At 40.5% G+C, this 13,341-nt stretch overlaps 1 protein-coding gene and 1 long non-coding RNA gene across 3 annotated transcripts in view; one reads left to right on the top strand and one right to left on the bottom strand.

Annotated features, from left to right (window-relative positions):
• Positions 1-12,030, bottom strand: part of LOC140742006 (ETS domain-containing protein Elk-1-like) — a 188,160-nt gene extending 176,130 nt beyond the window's left edge. Inside the window, exon 1 of one of the 2 annotated variants that reach the window (XM_073072666.1) lies at positions 11,950-12,030. In XM_073072666.1, coding sequence (XP_072928767.1) covers positions 11,950-11,954 — 5 coding nt within the window. In that variant the 5' untranslated portion in view covers positions 11,955-12,030. Of the gene's footprint in view, positions 1-11,810 lie in introns of both variants that reach the window. The other variant, XM_073072665.1, reaches the window with a different exon arrangement.
• The window catches only part of LOC140742129 (uncharacterized), a 501,191-nt gene that overhangs the window by 252,518 nt on the left and 235,332 nt on the right, over positions 1-13,341 (top strand). The window lies entirely within an intron of this gene.

Genomic DNA, 13,341 nt, shown 5'->3' with positions numbered 1-13,341 from the left:
CCCTATTGTATCCGCTTCCACCACCGTCGCCAGCAGTGCATTCCCAACACCCACCACACTCTGTGTGAAAAACTTCCTTCTGACGTCCCCTCGGTACCTATTTCCAAGCACCTTAAGACTATGCTCCTTCATGTCAGCTGTTTCAGCCCTGGGAAAAAGCCTCTGGCTATCCACATGATCAATGGGCTGAGTGCAGGTCGGTGGGACCAGGTGAGAGTAAGCGTTCGGCACGGACTAGAAGGGCCAAGATGGCCTGTTTCTGTGCTGTAATTGTTATATATTATATGGTTATCAGGTCACCTCTCATCCTCTATCACTCCAAGGAGAAAAGGTCAAGTTGACTCCACCTATTCTCATAAGGTATGCCCTCCAATCCAGGCAACATCCTTGTAAATCTCCTCTGCACTCTCTCTATAGTATCTATATCCTTCCTGTAGTGAGGTGACCAGAACTCCAAGTGGGATCTGACTAAGGTCTTATATAGCTGTAACGTTACCTCACTGCTCTTGAACTCAAGACATTTAAAGCATATTAATAAATTTTATAAGTAAATTTTATATTGTCCCATTCAGGCCTAAACATTGAGTCACTGTGGAAGATCACTTACTCTTGTGAGGTAACATCTTTCCTGATGTGAGGGGAGACTTGTGGCTGTGAAGCAAGCTCAGGTTCTGGGGCCTCCTCTGTGGAATCTCATTGACTCTGCTCTCCTCAATTGATCAAGTTGATATCAATCTCCAATGTCTCTGAAAGTGGTCCCGTTCTATCCTTATCTTGCCAAGTACCCACTTTTGATCACCTCTGTAGTCCCTTGCCAGGCCTGTTTGTTCACAAGTGAAACGTCGAACATCCTTGTTTGAGGATCCCTCAATGGTCTCAGCTGTTTGTCCTGCAAACTCCTTTGGAGATGGGGTTTGGGGCAGCATAGCTGGTGAGTTGTTGGTCGTGGAGTGTGCTGCATTGATATATGCAAGGAGGAAGTTGGTGAGCTTCTGATTCAGTGTTATTAGTGTTTCTGCTGATACTGCTCACAGTGCATTCTTCAGACTCTAGACAAACCTTTCTACCAAGCCATTTGTAGCTGGGTGGTATGGTGCAGATGTAATATGACTTACTCCATTCATTTTCAGGAATGACTGAAACTGTTCCACAACAAACTATGGTCCATTGCCACTGTCACTGACTGATTGTTCTGGAACACTAGCCCTTGAGAGGAAGCTTCTCAAGAGGAGCACATCAGCACTGTGTGCCTCAGGACTCACACCACCCGGCTCTGGAACAGTTATTACCCCTCAACCATCAGGCTCTTTAACCAGAGTGGCTAAGTTCACTTGCACTTCACTGAACTATTCTCACAATCATTCAAGGACTCTTCATCTCATGCTCTCGATATATATTGTTTATTTTTCTTTTTGTATTTGCATAGTTAGTTGTCTTTTGCACACTGGTTGTCCACTCTGTTGATACAATCTTTCATTGATTCTAATATGATTATTGGATTTATCGAGTTTGCCCACAAGAAAATGAATGTTAGGGTTGTATATGGTGACACATATGTACTTTGATAATAAATTTACTTTAAACTTTGCTGTAGTGTTTAATGTTTTATTTTCCACACATGCTGCCTTATCTACTGTGTGTTAGTTTAAATTTATCTTTACTTTTAGCTGTACAGTAATGAGGCAAGAATTCTTACTGTCAGGATGTGCAGAAGACAAGAGGGTGTGCAAGATCAAAATATGATTGGCTTTAGTTTTGTTCAGAGTCTTACTATCCAAGTGTCTTAATGATTGCTATGTTTTGCATGGCCATGCAGTTTATAGGTCATATTTGTAGAACCTTAATTCATTATGATACATCTCCATTGCACATTTGTTCTCATGTGGCTCCTGGCAAATGCAGGTTGCTGACTACAATACATTCAGTGGCCACTTTATTAGCAACAGGAAGTATCTAATAAAGTGGCCACTAGGTGTATGTTCGTATAGGTTTGACATATTGCACATTCAGAGATGCTTTTCTGCATACCAACTGTTGCAACATGTGGTTATTTGAGATACTGCCCTCTTCCTGTCAGCTTGAACCAGTTTTGGCCATTCTTGTCCAACCTATCTCATTAGCGAGATGTTCTCGTCTGCAGAACTGTCGCTCACTGGATGCCTTTTTGTCATTTGCACTATTCTTTGTAAACTCTAGCGACTGTTGTGTATGAAAATCCCAGGAGATCACCAGATTCTGAGATACTCAAACAATCTGGCACCAACAATCATTCCATGGTCAAAGTCACTTAGATCATATTTCTTCCCCATTCTGATCTTCGGTCTGAACAACACCTGTACCTCTTGACCATGTCTGCATGTTTTTATGATTGAAATGGTGCCACATGATTGGCTGATTAGATATTAGCATTAGCAAACAGGTGTACAGGTGTACCTGATAAAGTGGTCACTGAATGTATATACCCACATTCTTTTACATCGAGAAAAAAAATTTACACCATGCCTACTGCTTCCTTCTTAGAGAAGGGTACTGCTGATTTGCTAGGAACAAAGGCATAGCAACTGTGGGAAGCCAACAGACCACTTTCATGAAAATGCTCCTTTAATCCCATAACCATTTTTGAAGATGAGTGCCATTTCAAAGTAGGCATGGCAGCACCTCTGATTTCTTAAAAGTTTGTGCAGATTTGGCATGTCTTCTAAAACTTTGACCAACTTCTAAAGATGCACGGTAGTCAGTATTCGGAATGATTGCATCGTGGCCTAGTATGGAAACACCAATGCCCAAAAACAGAAAAAAATCTGCAACAATTACTGTATACAGCCCAGTCCACCTCAGGAAAAGGCCTCCCTATCATTGAACACAGCTATAGTGAGCACTACCACCATCAAGGACCCCCACCATCCAGTCCATGCTCTCTTCTCATTGTTGCCATCGGCTCCTGAACCAGGGTGGTTAACTTTACTCACTACAACAGTGAACTGATTAATGAACAAAGCCTACAGATTCCCTTTCAAGGACTTTGGAAACTTGTAGTCTAAGTATTATTTATTTACTTAATTAGTTATTATTATTAATTTCATTTTTGTACTTGCACACTTGGTCTTATTTTCCACATCGGTTGTCAGTCTTTGTGTGTAGTTTCCAATCAATTCTATTGTATTTTACTGTTCTACTATGAATGCCTGCAAGGAAGTGAATCTCAGGGTAGTTTATGGTGATGTGGTGATAATAAATGTACTTTGAATTTTCAGAGATCTGCACTGTGCAATCCCCAAGCATGGCACCATGTATCAGTAGATAATCAGTACCTGCCCAGTCAGCCTCAATATGAATATGAGGAATAGGATTGTGTATAGAGACTAGCCCAGTCTGCTCTGCTGTACAGTCATACAGTATGGAAACAGGACTCTCAGCCCAACTGGTCTGTAAACTACACTGCCATTCAACAAGATCATGCCTGATGCAATCTTGGCCTCAACACCACTTTCCCACCCTCTCCCCTTCCCTCTTGACTCCAGTGTAATTTAAAAATCCATCAATCCTTCAGTATGTGCAGTGACTCTGCCTCAGAATCCGAATCCGATTTAATAAGGTATATTGTGAAATGTATTGTTTTGCAGCAGTGCAGTATAATACATAAAAATACTATAACTACAATATATATCTAAGAATTAAATACGTAGTTCAAAAACAGAAAAAAATAGTGAGGTAGTGAGCTGAGATCAGCTTCCTATGGTTTCTCACTGCAAGATAACAGCAGCTGCAGGTCACCTTCACCACAGCATCTGGAGTAAAAATTCCCCCTCATGATTTTGTTTTAGAGGTATAGTTTCACGATGGTTCAGAGGTCCCCCGTTTAGACACAAATACTTCCCCCATTTAGCACATTAAATAGAAGTGAATTCCATTGTCCAGGTGTGATATTTTTGTGGCATTGTGCTATGCCTTAGATGTCACCTATGTTGCAATCAGAATTGTGTTTATTATCACTGACACACGTTGTGAACTGTGTTGTTCTGCAATACAATACATAAAAATACTATATGCTGCAATAAGAAATGTAAAGAATAAGTAGTGAACAGAGCAAAATAATCAGGTAGTGTTCACTGCGTATTCAGAGGGGAGAAAGCTGCTCCTGAAACACTGAGTGTGTCTCTTCAGGCTCCTGTATTCCTCTCTGATGGTAGTAAGAAGAGAACATGCCCTGGGTAATGGAGGTCTTTAATGAGAGATGCCACCTTTTGGAGCCATTGCCTTTTGAAGATATCTTCTATGCTGGGGAGGGTAGTACCCATGATGGAGCTGCAGAGTTTACAACCCTCTGCAGCTTTTTCCAATCCTGCTGCATTCAAGTCCAGTGCAGAGGAGGGGGGTCCAAAATGCTGGAGGGGGGTCTGGTGACATCATCGTCCAGAATGGCAGCTTAAATCAATAGCTCCTCTGGAAAAACGCATATTTTGCCCCGTTAATCCATCAAATATAAGATCTTTTGAAAATATCTTAACTGATGGGGGGGGGGGGCAAGAATAAGGGAAAAAGAATGAAAATTAAAAAAAGCATCACTGAGGAGCCTATGGACGAGAGGGGTGCAGCGAACGGCTCTCCTACCTGAACGCGTGGTAGCAAGGCTGACGAAGGGCCTCGTTCCAGCAAAGCTGCAAATATGATAAAAACTCTGGAAGAGATAGGGGGATTCCAAAAAGATATAGAACAGCAACAAAATGATATCAAGACAGAGCTCACCAATGTCAATGAAAAAATAGCAGAGACACGAATTGAGAAGGTGAAAGATTGCATGCAAAACATGGAACGGATTCAAAGTAAGACAATAAAAATGTTAAATCAACACGAAAGTAACCTGCTTGACCAGGAGGGAAGATCACGGTGGAAAAATATCAGAATATACAATGTTCCCGAAGGAGATTTTACGAAGGGCCTGGGGAAAGAAGAGAGTGTTTTTGGACGGAATATTAATATATTTTGATCAAGATTACCTCCCGGCGGTCCTGCAAAAATGTAAAGAATACTTTGAAGTAAAGCAAATATTAAAGCAAGGAAAGATTAGATTCCAAACTCCATACCCTGCTAAACTGCGGGTGTTTTATGAAGATGGGGTCCAACAATATCAGACAATGGAAGAGGCAACTACAAACATGAAGGCCAGAGGGTTGCTTGTCAGCGTGATCAAACCGAGGGAAAGCCTGGCTGAGCAGATATCCCACTCTGCATGGGAAATAGTGAGAGAATCGAGAAATCAGGGGATGGGAGGAGGGTGAGAGAAATGTATCAGGAAGAGACTGAGTTTTCCAAAGACAGCCCTCACCCCCTCCAGAAGAGCCATAAGGTTTGGCTAACTTTTAAAGTGTTGATAAGCTAAACGGAAGTAAAAATAGATGGTGATATACCTATCTTGAGACATACTTATTATAATGTTTATATTACTCAATTATTCTTTGTTATTCATTCACTCCTTCTCCCCCACCTAAATGAGAATATATATATGGGAGGAATACACAGGGAAATCTTTTCTGTGTAATGGACATAGATTTGTTTACTTACTTTTATGGGTACTGCAATGGGGGCCCTCAACTCACAGGTGGGAGGGGTTATCCCCCACAGCTAGACGTTTCCTCCAGCTCAACCCAGAGTCATCTACTAGAGACCTCAGCCTTGGAATCACACCTTCACTGCCTTTTCTTTTATTATTCGCGTTTCTTGGTTCTTATTTGTTCAGGGAGTAGATCGATTAAGTTTTATTCTGCTAACTTCAATGATACATTGACAGATAAATACAAATGGCTAAGGGCAAAGTAAAATTCATTTCTTTTAATGTCAGTGGGCTGTTAAATCCAATCAAATGCAGTAAAATACTATCCAAAATGAAAAAAGAACAACCCCATGTAGTATATTTACAGGAAACTCACTTAAGTGATAATGAGCATGGAAAACTAAAGAGAATGGGCTTCACTAATTTGTTTTTCTCCTCATATAAATCAGGACATAGGAGAGAAGTTGCTATTCTTATCTCAAGCAAGCTAAATTTTGAAAAAGTATTCGAAATGGGAGATAAGGAGGGCAGTAAGGGGGAATATAGATGGAAATTCAGTTACTCTATTGAATATATAAGCACCCCCAGGAAGTGACATTAGTTTCTTTCAGTAAATTACTAATATTATGGTAACAGAAACAGAAGGTCTCCTGATATGTGGGAGAGATTTCAATTTACAGTTACAACCAAAATTAGACTCTTCCAATAGAAAAACCTATGAAACAAAATCCTTACATAAGAAAGCTAATACACTTTTTGAGGATGTTGGTCTAATTGATATATGGAGGGACCTTTTCCCCAACAGAAGGGATTACACTCATTATTCTGTTCCCCCCCCCCCCCCATTCTGTATATACAAGAATAGACTATTTCATAACATTTGGAAAAGACAAAGACAAAATAAACACCTGTGGAATTGGGACAATAGATGTAAGTGACCATGCACCTAGATAGTTATCTCATGATTTTGACCTACAACCAAAGAATACTATTTGGAAACTAAATTCAAGTCTACTCAATGATCCCTACTTTAAGGAACAAACTACAAAAGAAATAGATCTTTACTTAGAATTCAATGAAAATGGAATGGAGAGGTTTCACCTCCCATTCTATGGGATACTCTGAAGGCTGTTTCAAGAGGTAAAATTAGAGTGATATCTTCATATAAGAAAAAAAAAGGAATAAAACATTAGAGGAATTACAAAATAGGCTGAAGGAACTAAGAAAAAAAACAGATTGAATTTGGCACAGAATACATTAGAGAAAATTTTTTAAATTAGGAATGAAATTAATAGTTTGGCTACGCAAGAAATCAGGTAAGATTTAATGTTTCTGAAACAGAGACATTATGAAAGTGGATCTAAGTCTATGAAAATACTGGCGTGGAAACTGAAAAAAAAGATAGCAGAAAATACAATTCATAAAATTAGGGATCCAAGAACAGGAATGATCAAAAATAAGCTAAGTGAAATTCAAGAAGCTTTTGAAGTGTTTTACAACACTCTATATTCCAAAGTTCCAGGGGAAAGTATAACCCCAACTGACACCTTCCTAAATTCTTTAGAGTTACCCACTTTAAGCGAAGAACAAAATAGAACGATGACTGCTGACATAACTGAAGTTGAACTAAAAGCTGCAATTAGTAGGCTTAAATTAAGCAAGGCACCAGGATCAGATGGGTATACGGCAGAGTGGTACAAAGAATTTAAAAATGAGTTAATTCCTGTCTTACTCCCCACACTGAACTGGGCTCTAAAAAAAGGCACAAATGCCACCCAGTTGGAAGGAAGCCATAATCTCAGCTATACCACAAGGAGGCAAGGATAAAATGGAACATGGATCATTTACACCAATATCTGTTCTTAATACAGATTACAGATTATTTACCTCCATCATGGCCAAATGATTAGAAGAGTTTCTACCCATACTGATACATAAGGATCAGACAGGTTTTATACAACACCACCAAACACAAGACAATATATGAAGGACACTTCACATTATGGACCATATACAAAAAAATGCTGAAAAGACATTTGACTCGGTTAATTGGAACTTTCTTTAGAGTTTTACATAGATTTAATTTCCATGATACAATTATTAAAACTATACAGGCACTGTATGAAAACCCTACTGCTAGGATCAAAATCAATGGATATTCATCTAATAGTTTTACCCTAGAAAGGGGCACGAGACAGGGTTGTGCATGGTCACCGCTACTCCTCACATTATATCTGGAACCATTAGCTCAATACATCAGACAAAATGATGATATCAGGGGAATTACTATTAAAGGGAGAGAGCATAAATTGACCTGTTACGCAGATGACATTTTGATCTATCTAGGGCAACCAACATACCCTTTACCTAAATTGATGCAATCCTTTGAACAATATGGTCAATTATAAGGATACAAGATCAACATAGGTAAAACCCAATTACTTTCATATTACTATAGCCCACCAAGAGAAATTGAAAGTAGATACCCCTGGGCATGACAAACAGAGTCTTTCAAATATTTGGGCATCATTATGCCAAAAGATTTGGCAAAGTTATCAGAAGGCAGTTATCAAATCTATATATAAAAAAATTAAGGCAGATATAACAGAATGGATCCTAATTCCTTTTTTTAGTCACAGTTCAAGGATTGAATCTATTACAATGAATATACTGCCCAGATTATTATATCTCTTTCTGACCTTACCAATAGAGATTAATCAAAATCAATTCAATGAATGGAACAAAATGTTATCAAGATATATTTGGCAAGGTAAAATGCCTAGAGTTCATCTCAAAACTTTGCAATTAGCCAAGGAAAAGGGGGGATGGGGCCTGCCTTCTCTTAGAGATTATTATTTTGCAGCACAGTTGAGAGCTGTGATATGTTGTTGTAACCCATCATATGACACTCAATGGAAAAACATTGAGGAGGGGATACTTCCCATCCCCATACAAGCAATTTTGGCTGATAACAACCTACAAATGTACTTAAATACTATTGGACTCTTAAAATATGGGAAACTATTATAAAATAATATAAACTAGAGGGAGATATTGCAATTCTTAAATGGTGTGCATATGACTCAGATTTTACGCCAAATAAACTGGATGCTAGATTTAAGGACTGGACAGCTAAAGGAATAACAGTTCTTTGTGATATAATGAAAGAAGGAACACTGTTCAGTTTTGAACTGCTTAAAGAGAAACACTTCTTAGAAAAACAAGACTTTTATCAGTATTTACAGATGTGACAATATGTTAGTAGGACAGTTAAAAATGTAACCAAAGCAAGTACATGTTTGATAGAGCTATTTAGAAAAGCATATAATTCAGATAATGGTAGTAGAATCATTTCAAGCGTGTATAAGGGTTTGTCAAATCTTAAAACACATTCGACTTCATACATTAAAACAAAGTGGGAGAAGGAAGGAGGGATAATTATATTTCAGGAAGAATGGACAACAATATGGAGATATCAATGGAAGTGTATCAGTTCACAGAAATGGAGGGAGTTCAGATGGAAAAACTTGATAAAATATTTTATTACACCTTCTCAGAAATCCCATTATGATAGTAACATCTGTTTGCTGGAGGAGAAATTGTGGAAATGAAAATGCAAACCATTAACATATTTTCTGGGAATGCCCCATTATCTAAGACTATTGGAGTGGGATACACAATGCCCTACAAGACATCTTTAAATGTGAAATACCCCTAGAAAGTAAGAGCATATATTTTGGGTATACACCTCAAGAATGGTTGAAAAGAGATAAATATTTAATGAATATACTGCTGGTGGCTGGTAAAAAGACCCTTACTAGGAAATGGTTATCACAGGAGAGCCGAACCTTAAATGCATGGATGGAAATTACAGTGGACATGTACAAAATGGAAAAAATAACAGCATTTGTTAATCATAAGTTGGAACAATTTGATTCATACTGCAAAAAATGGTTTAACTAAATAACACCTCATAGGCCTGATTTTATTCTCACAAATGAATGAATATGTTGTTAAAGAAAGATCACTCCCTACTTGTACATAGTTTCCTCCTTTTGATTGTTCTTTCTTTCCTCTCTTTTCTATAAGTGCATATCTCAGATAAATATTATGTGGAGATTTGTGGCATATATGATTATATGATACATATGTACAATATCTGAAATACATCTTATGGAAATGTTTGTTTGATGATAAACTACAATAAAAATAAATTACAAAAAAACCCCACAAAATGCTGGAGGAACTCAGCGGGCCAGGGAGCATCTATGGAAAAAAGTACAGGTAACGTTTTGGGCCGAAACCCTTCAGCAGGACTGGAGGAAAAAAGCTGAGGATTAGATTTGAAAGGTGGGGGAGGGGTGAGAAACAGTAGGCGATGTACAAGAGGCCACACTGAGAGCCGAAGTAGATTGCAAGACCTCTTTGTCGAGCATCTACGCTCCTCCGCCAGAACAAGCAGGATCTCCCCAGTGACCATCCATTTTAATTCCACTTCCCATTCCCACGTGTCCATCCATGGCCTCCTCCACTGTCGGGATAAGGCCACACTTAGGTTGGAGGAACACCATCTTATATTCCATTTGGGTAGCCTCCAACCTGACAGCATGAACGTCAATTTCTCAAACTTCTAGTAATGACTCCACCACCCCCTCGCCATCTCCCATTCCCTTGTCCCTCTCTCATGTTACCTCCTTGCCTGCCCATCGTCTCCCTCTGATGCTCCTTCTCCCCCCACTTCTTCTTTCTTACATGGCTTGCTGTCTCTTTCACCAATCAACTTCCTAGCTCTTTGCTTCATTCCTCCCCCACTAAGTTTCACCTATCGCCTAGCGTTCCTCTCTCTCCTCCCCCCAACTTTCAAATCTACACCTCACTTTTTTTCTCCAGTACTGCCGAAGGATTTCGGCCCGAAATGTCGACTGTACTTTTGCCCACAGATGCTGCCTGGCCCGCTGAGTTCCTCCGGTATTTGTGTGTGTTGCTTGGATTTCCAGCATCTGCAGATTTTCTCATTTTCAGAGAAATCCATGTTGACGCTCCAGCACAGTAGTGAGATAACGCCATCTTTCAAATGGATGTTAAACAGCAGCCCACACAGGTTTTCTAAGCTAGTTGTTAATAATTCCATGTCAAAGATTCAGTGAAGACATGTGAGTTTATCTAAGGTGTCCTGGCTCCTGCATAGCTCTTAATTATCATCATCAAATGATCAGTTAATTCATCACATGCACACCTCTCCCCACCATCAGCAGCAGAATGCTAACAACCATTATCAAAGCCCCCTGCACCAAGGTCAAGACATCTTCTGGTAGCTGCCATCGGGCAGGAGGCACAGAAGCCCACACCACGTGCTGACTTTTGACCATAAGACGTAGGAGCAGAATTAGGCCATTCAGCCCAAGTCTGCTCTGCCGATTGACCATGGCTGATCTATTTTCCCTTTCAACATCTCTTTTGGATGAGATATTCCATTAAAGAACCCCTCTTGGATAAATATACCCGATTTCACAGGAGAGTCCTGGACGTCCGCCTAATATTTAATCAATTAACTTAGGAGTACAGAGCAAACTTACTCATTTTTTATCGTCTGTGGGAGATTGCCATGTACAAATTTTCCGCTATTCCTCCCAGATTTTAATACTGATTGCATTTGTAAACTATTTAGTTAGCTACAAGGCAGAGCACAAGGAACAGCATAAAAGTCTTTCTAAACTGAGGGTGAACGAAATAGGCATTTAATTGCGTCCAACGCTTCTTTATTGAACTGTAGCCTCCCCGACACGTCGAGGAAAATATGTGGCCGTCCTCGGCCGATATGAAAAGACGACACTGACAGTAAAATGTTAGTGTTGTAGAAAGAGTATTCCGCTGACGAATGTTCGTACGCACATAAACACACAGACGCGTTGCGAAAGACAAGCAAACTATTGTAAAGCAAGCACAGAAACATAAGCCAAAGACGGAAGCGTTTGGCTTCGGCGTCTCCTCCCGTCATGTTCATGGACAAGAAATAACAAAAGGCAGTTCATTTATTTTATTTTCTCCCGCTTTGCAGAACATTGGCGGTGTTTTACCATAATTAATCTGGACCCACCCTGATCTCCTACAACTTCCAAAAGATACAATATCAATTAAAACGATGATATTTAAGGAAAATACAGTGAATGTTCTAAATCTGGAGCAAAGAAAGTACTAGCACAGAGTCACATGTTTCAACAGATAAACTTGTCCGGTGTCTGATTACAGTCTGTGTTACCTCGGCAATGTTGGCGGATGGAGCCTGCGCCTCTCCTCTACGGAAACATGACGGCGAGAAGTTCGAGTAGATTCCCTCCTCCCCTATAACCTTTACCTCGACGCCGACCCTAGGAAAACTAGCGAGCGGCTGCTCTTACCTCATGCTATCCTCAGCCCTTCCTGCGACCAAACAACCAACAGCTCCGCCCCGCTTCGCTTATCATTCCAAATGAGTGAGATGTCGCCAGCAACACCCTCCCCCCCCCCCCCCCCCGCCACGACAGAAAAATCGGTGTCAATCATATTGACGGGGGCAAATATTGAAAGATACACCGCCTCATCTTGCACTGTATCAAGCGGGAACAATCGCTTTCCTTTCAGGAAGGGGGATTTCCAAAAGTGTGATTTCCAAACTTAATCGTACGCCATTCTAAGGAACTTCGGGTTCGTTGTATACAATGTTTGTTATCCTTCCAAATGAGTGAGCGCAAGTGGATAAAATCATAAATGACACGTAACGAACTGTGTAGCATACACACAAAATGCTGGAGAGACTCCGCAGGACGGGCGGCAACTATGAAAAGGAATAAACGATCGGCGTTTCCGGCGGAGACCCTTCAGTCAGGATTAGAAAGGAAAGGGGAAGAAACCAGATTAAGAAAGTGGAGGGAAGGAAGGAGTACAAACCAGAGGGTGATAGATTGGGCCAGGTGAAGGGTGGGTGGCGGGGGGGGAGTGGGTATGAAGTGAGAAGGTGGGAGGTGATAGGTGGAAAAGAAGGAATCTGACAGAAAGGTGAGTGAACCATCCGTGAAAGGTAAGGAGGAGGGTTTGCACCTGGTTTGGTTAGTGCTGTGCTCATCTCCTTCTACCTTAGGCCATGAACTTATCAATCACCCCAATGAGTTATTAACTTCAAACTTTCTGCATAATCACTCAAAGAGTTATAGACAATAGGTGCAGAAGTAGACCATTTGGCCCTTCGAGCCTGCACCGCCATTTTGAGATCATGGCTGATCAACTACTATCAATACCCAGTTCCTGCCTTGTCCCCATATCCCTTGATTCCCCTATCCATAAGATACCTATCTAGCTCCTTCTTGAAAGCATCCAGAGAATTGGCCTCCACTACCTTCCGAGGCAGTGCATTCCAGACCCCCACAACTCTCTGGGAGAAGAAGTTTTTCCTTAACTCTGTCCTAAATGACCTACCCCTTATTCTCAAACCATGCCCTCTGGTACTGGACTCTCCCAGCATCTGGAACATATTTCCTGCCTCTATCTTGTCCAATCCCTTAATAACCTTATATGTTTCAATCAGATCCCCTCTCCATCTCCTTAATTCCTGCGTGTACAAGCCCAGTCTCTCTAACCTCTCTGCATAAGACAGTCCAGACATCCCAGGAATTAAAAGTTGTCCTGCATGTGCATGTAATGAGAGCTGTATGACTCATCTCCTTCTACCTTAGGATACGAACTTATCAATCACCCATCTGTGGACACTTTCTGGAGGTCCAAGATCTGTCTGCTCCACGACCGTGGACTAAGTG

The sequence above is a fragment of the Hemitrygon akajei genome, chromosome 19, assembly GCF_048418815.1.
Source record: "Hemitrygon akajei chromosome 19, sHemAka1.3, whole genome shotgun sequence".
In the NCBI taxonomy this organism is placed as follows: domain Eukaryota; kingdom Metazoa; phylum Chordata; class Chondrichthyes; order Myliobatiformes; family Dasyatidae; genus Hemitrygon; species Hemitrygon akajei.
The sequence above is the reverse complement of the archived record's forward strand: the minus strand, read 5'-3'. Positions and strand labels throughout refer to the sequence as shown.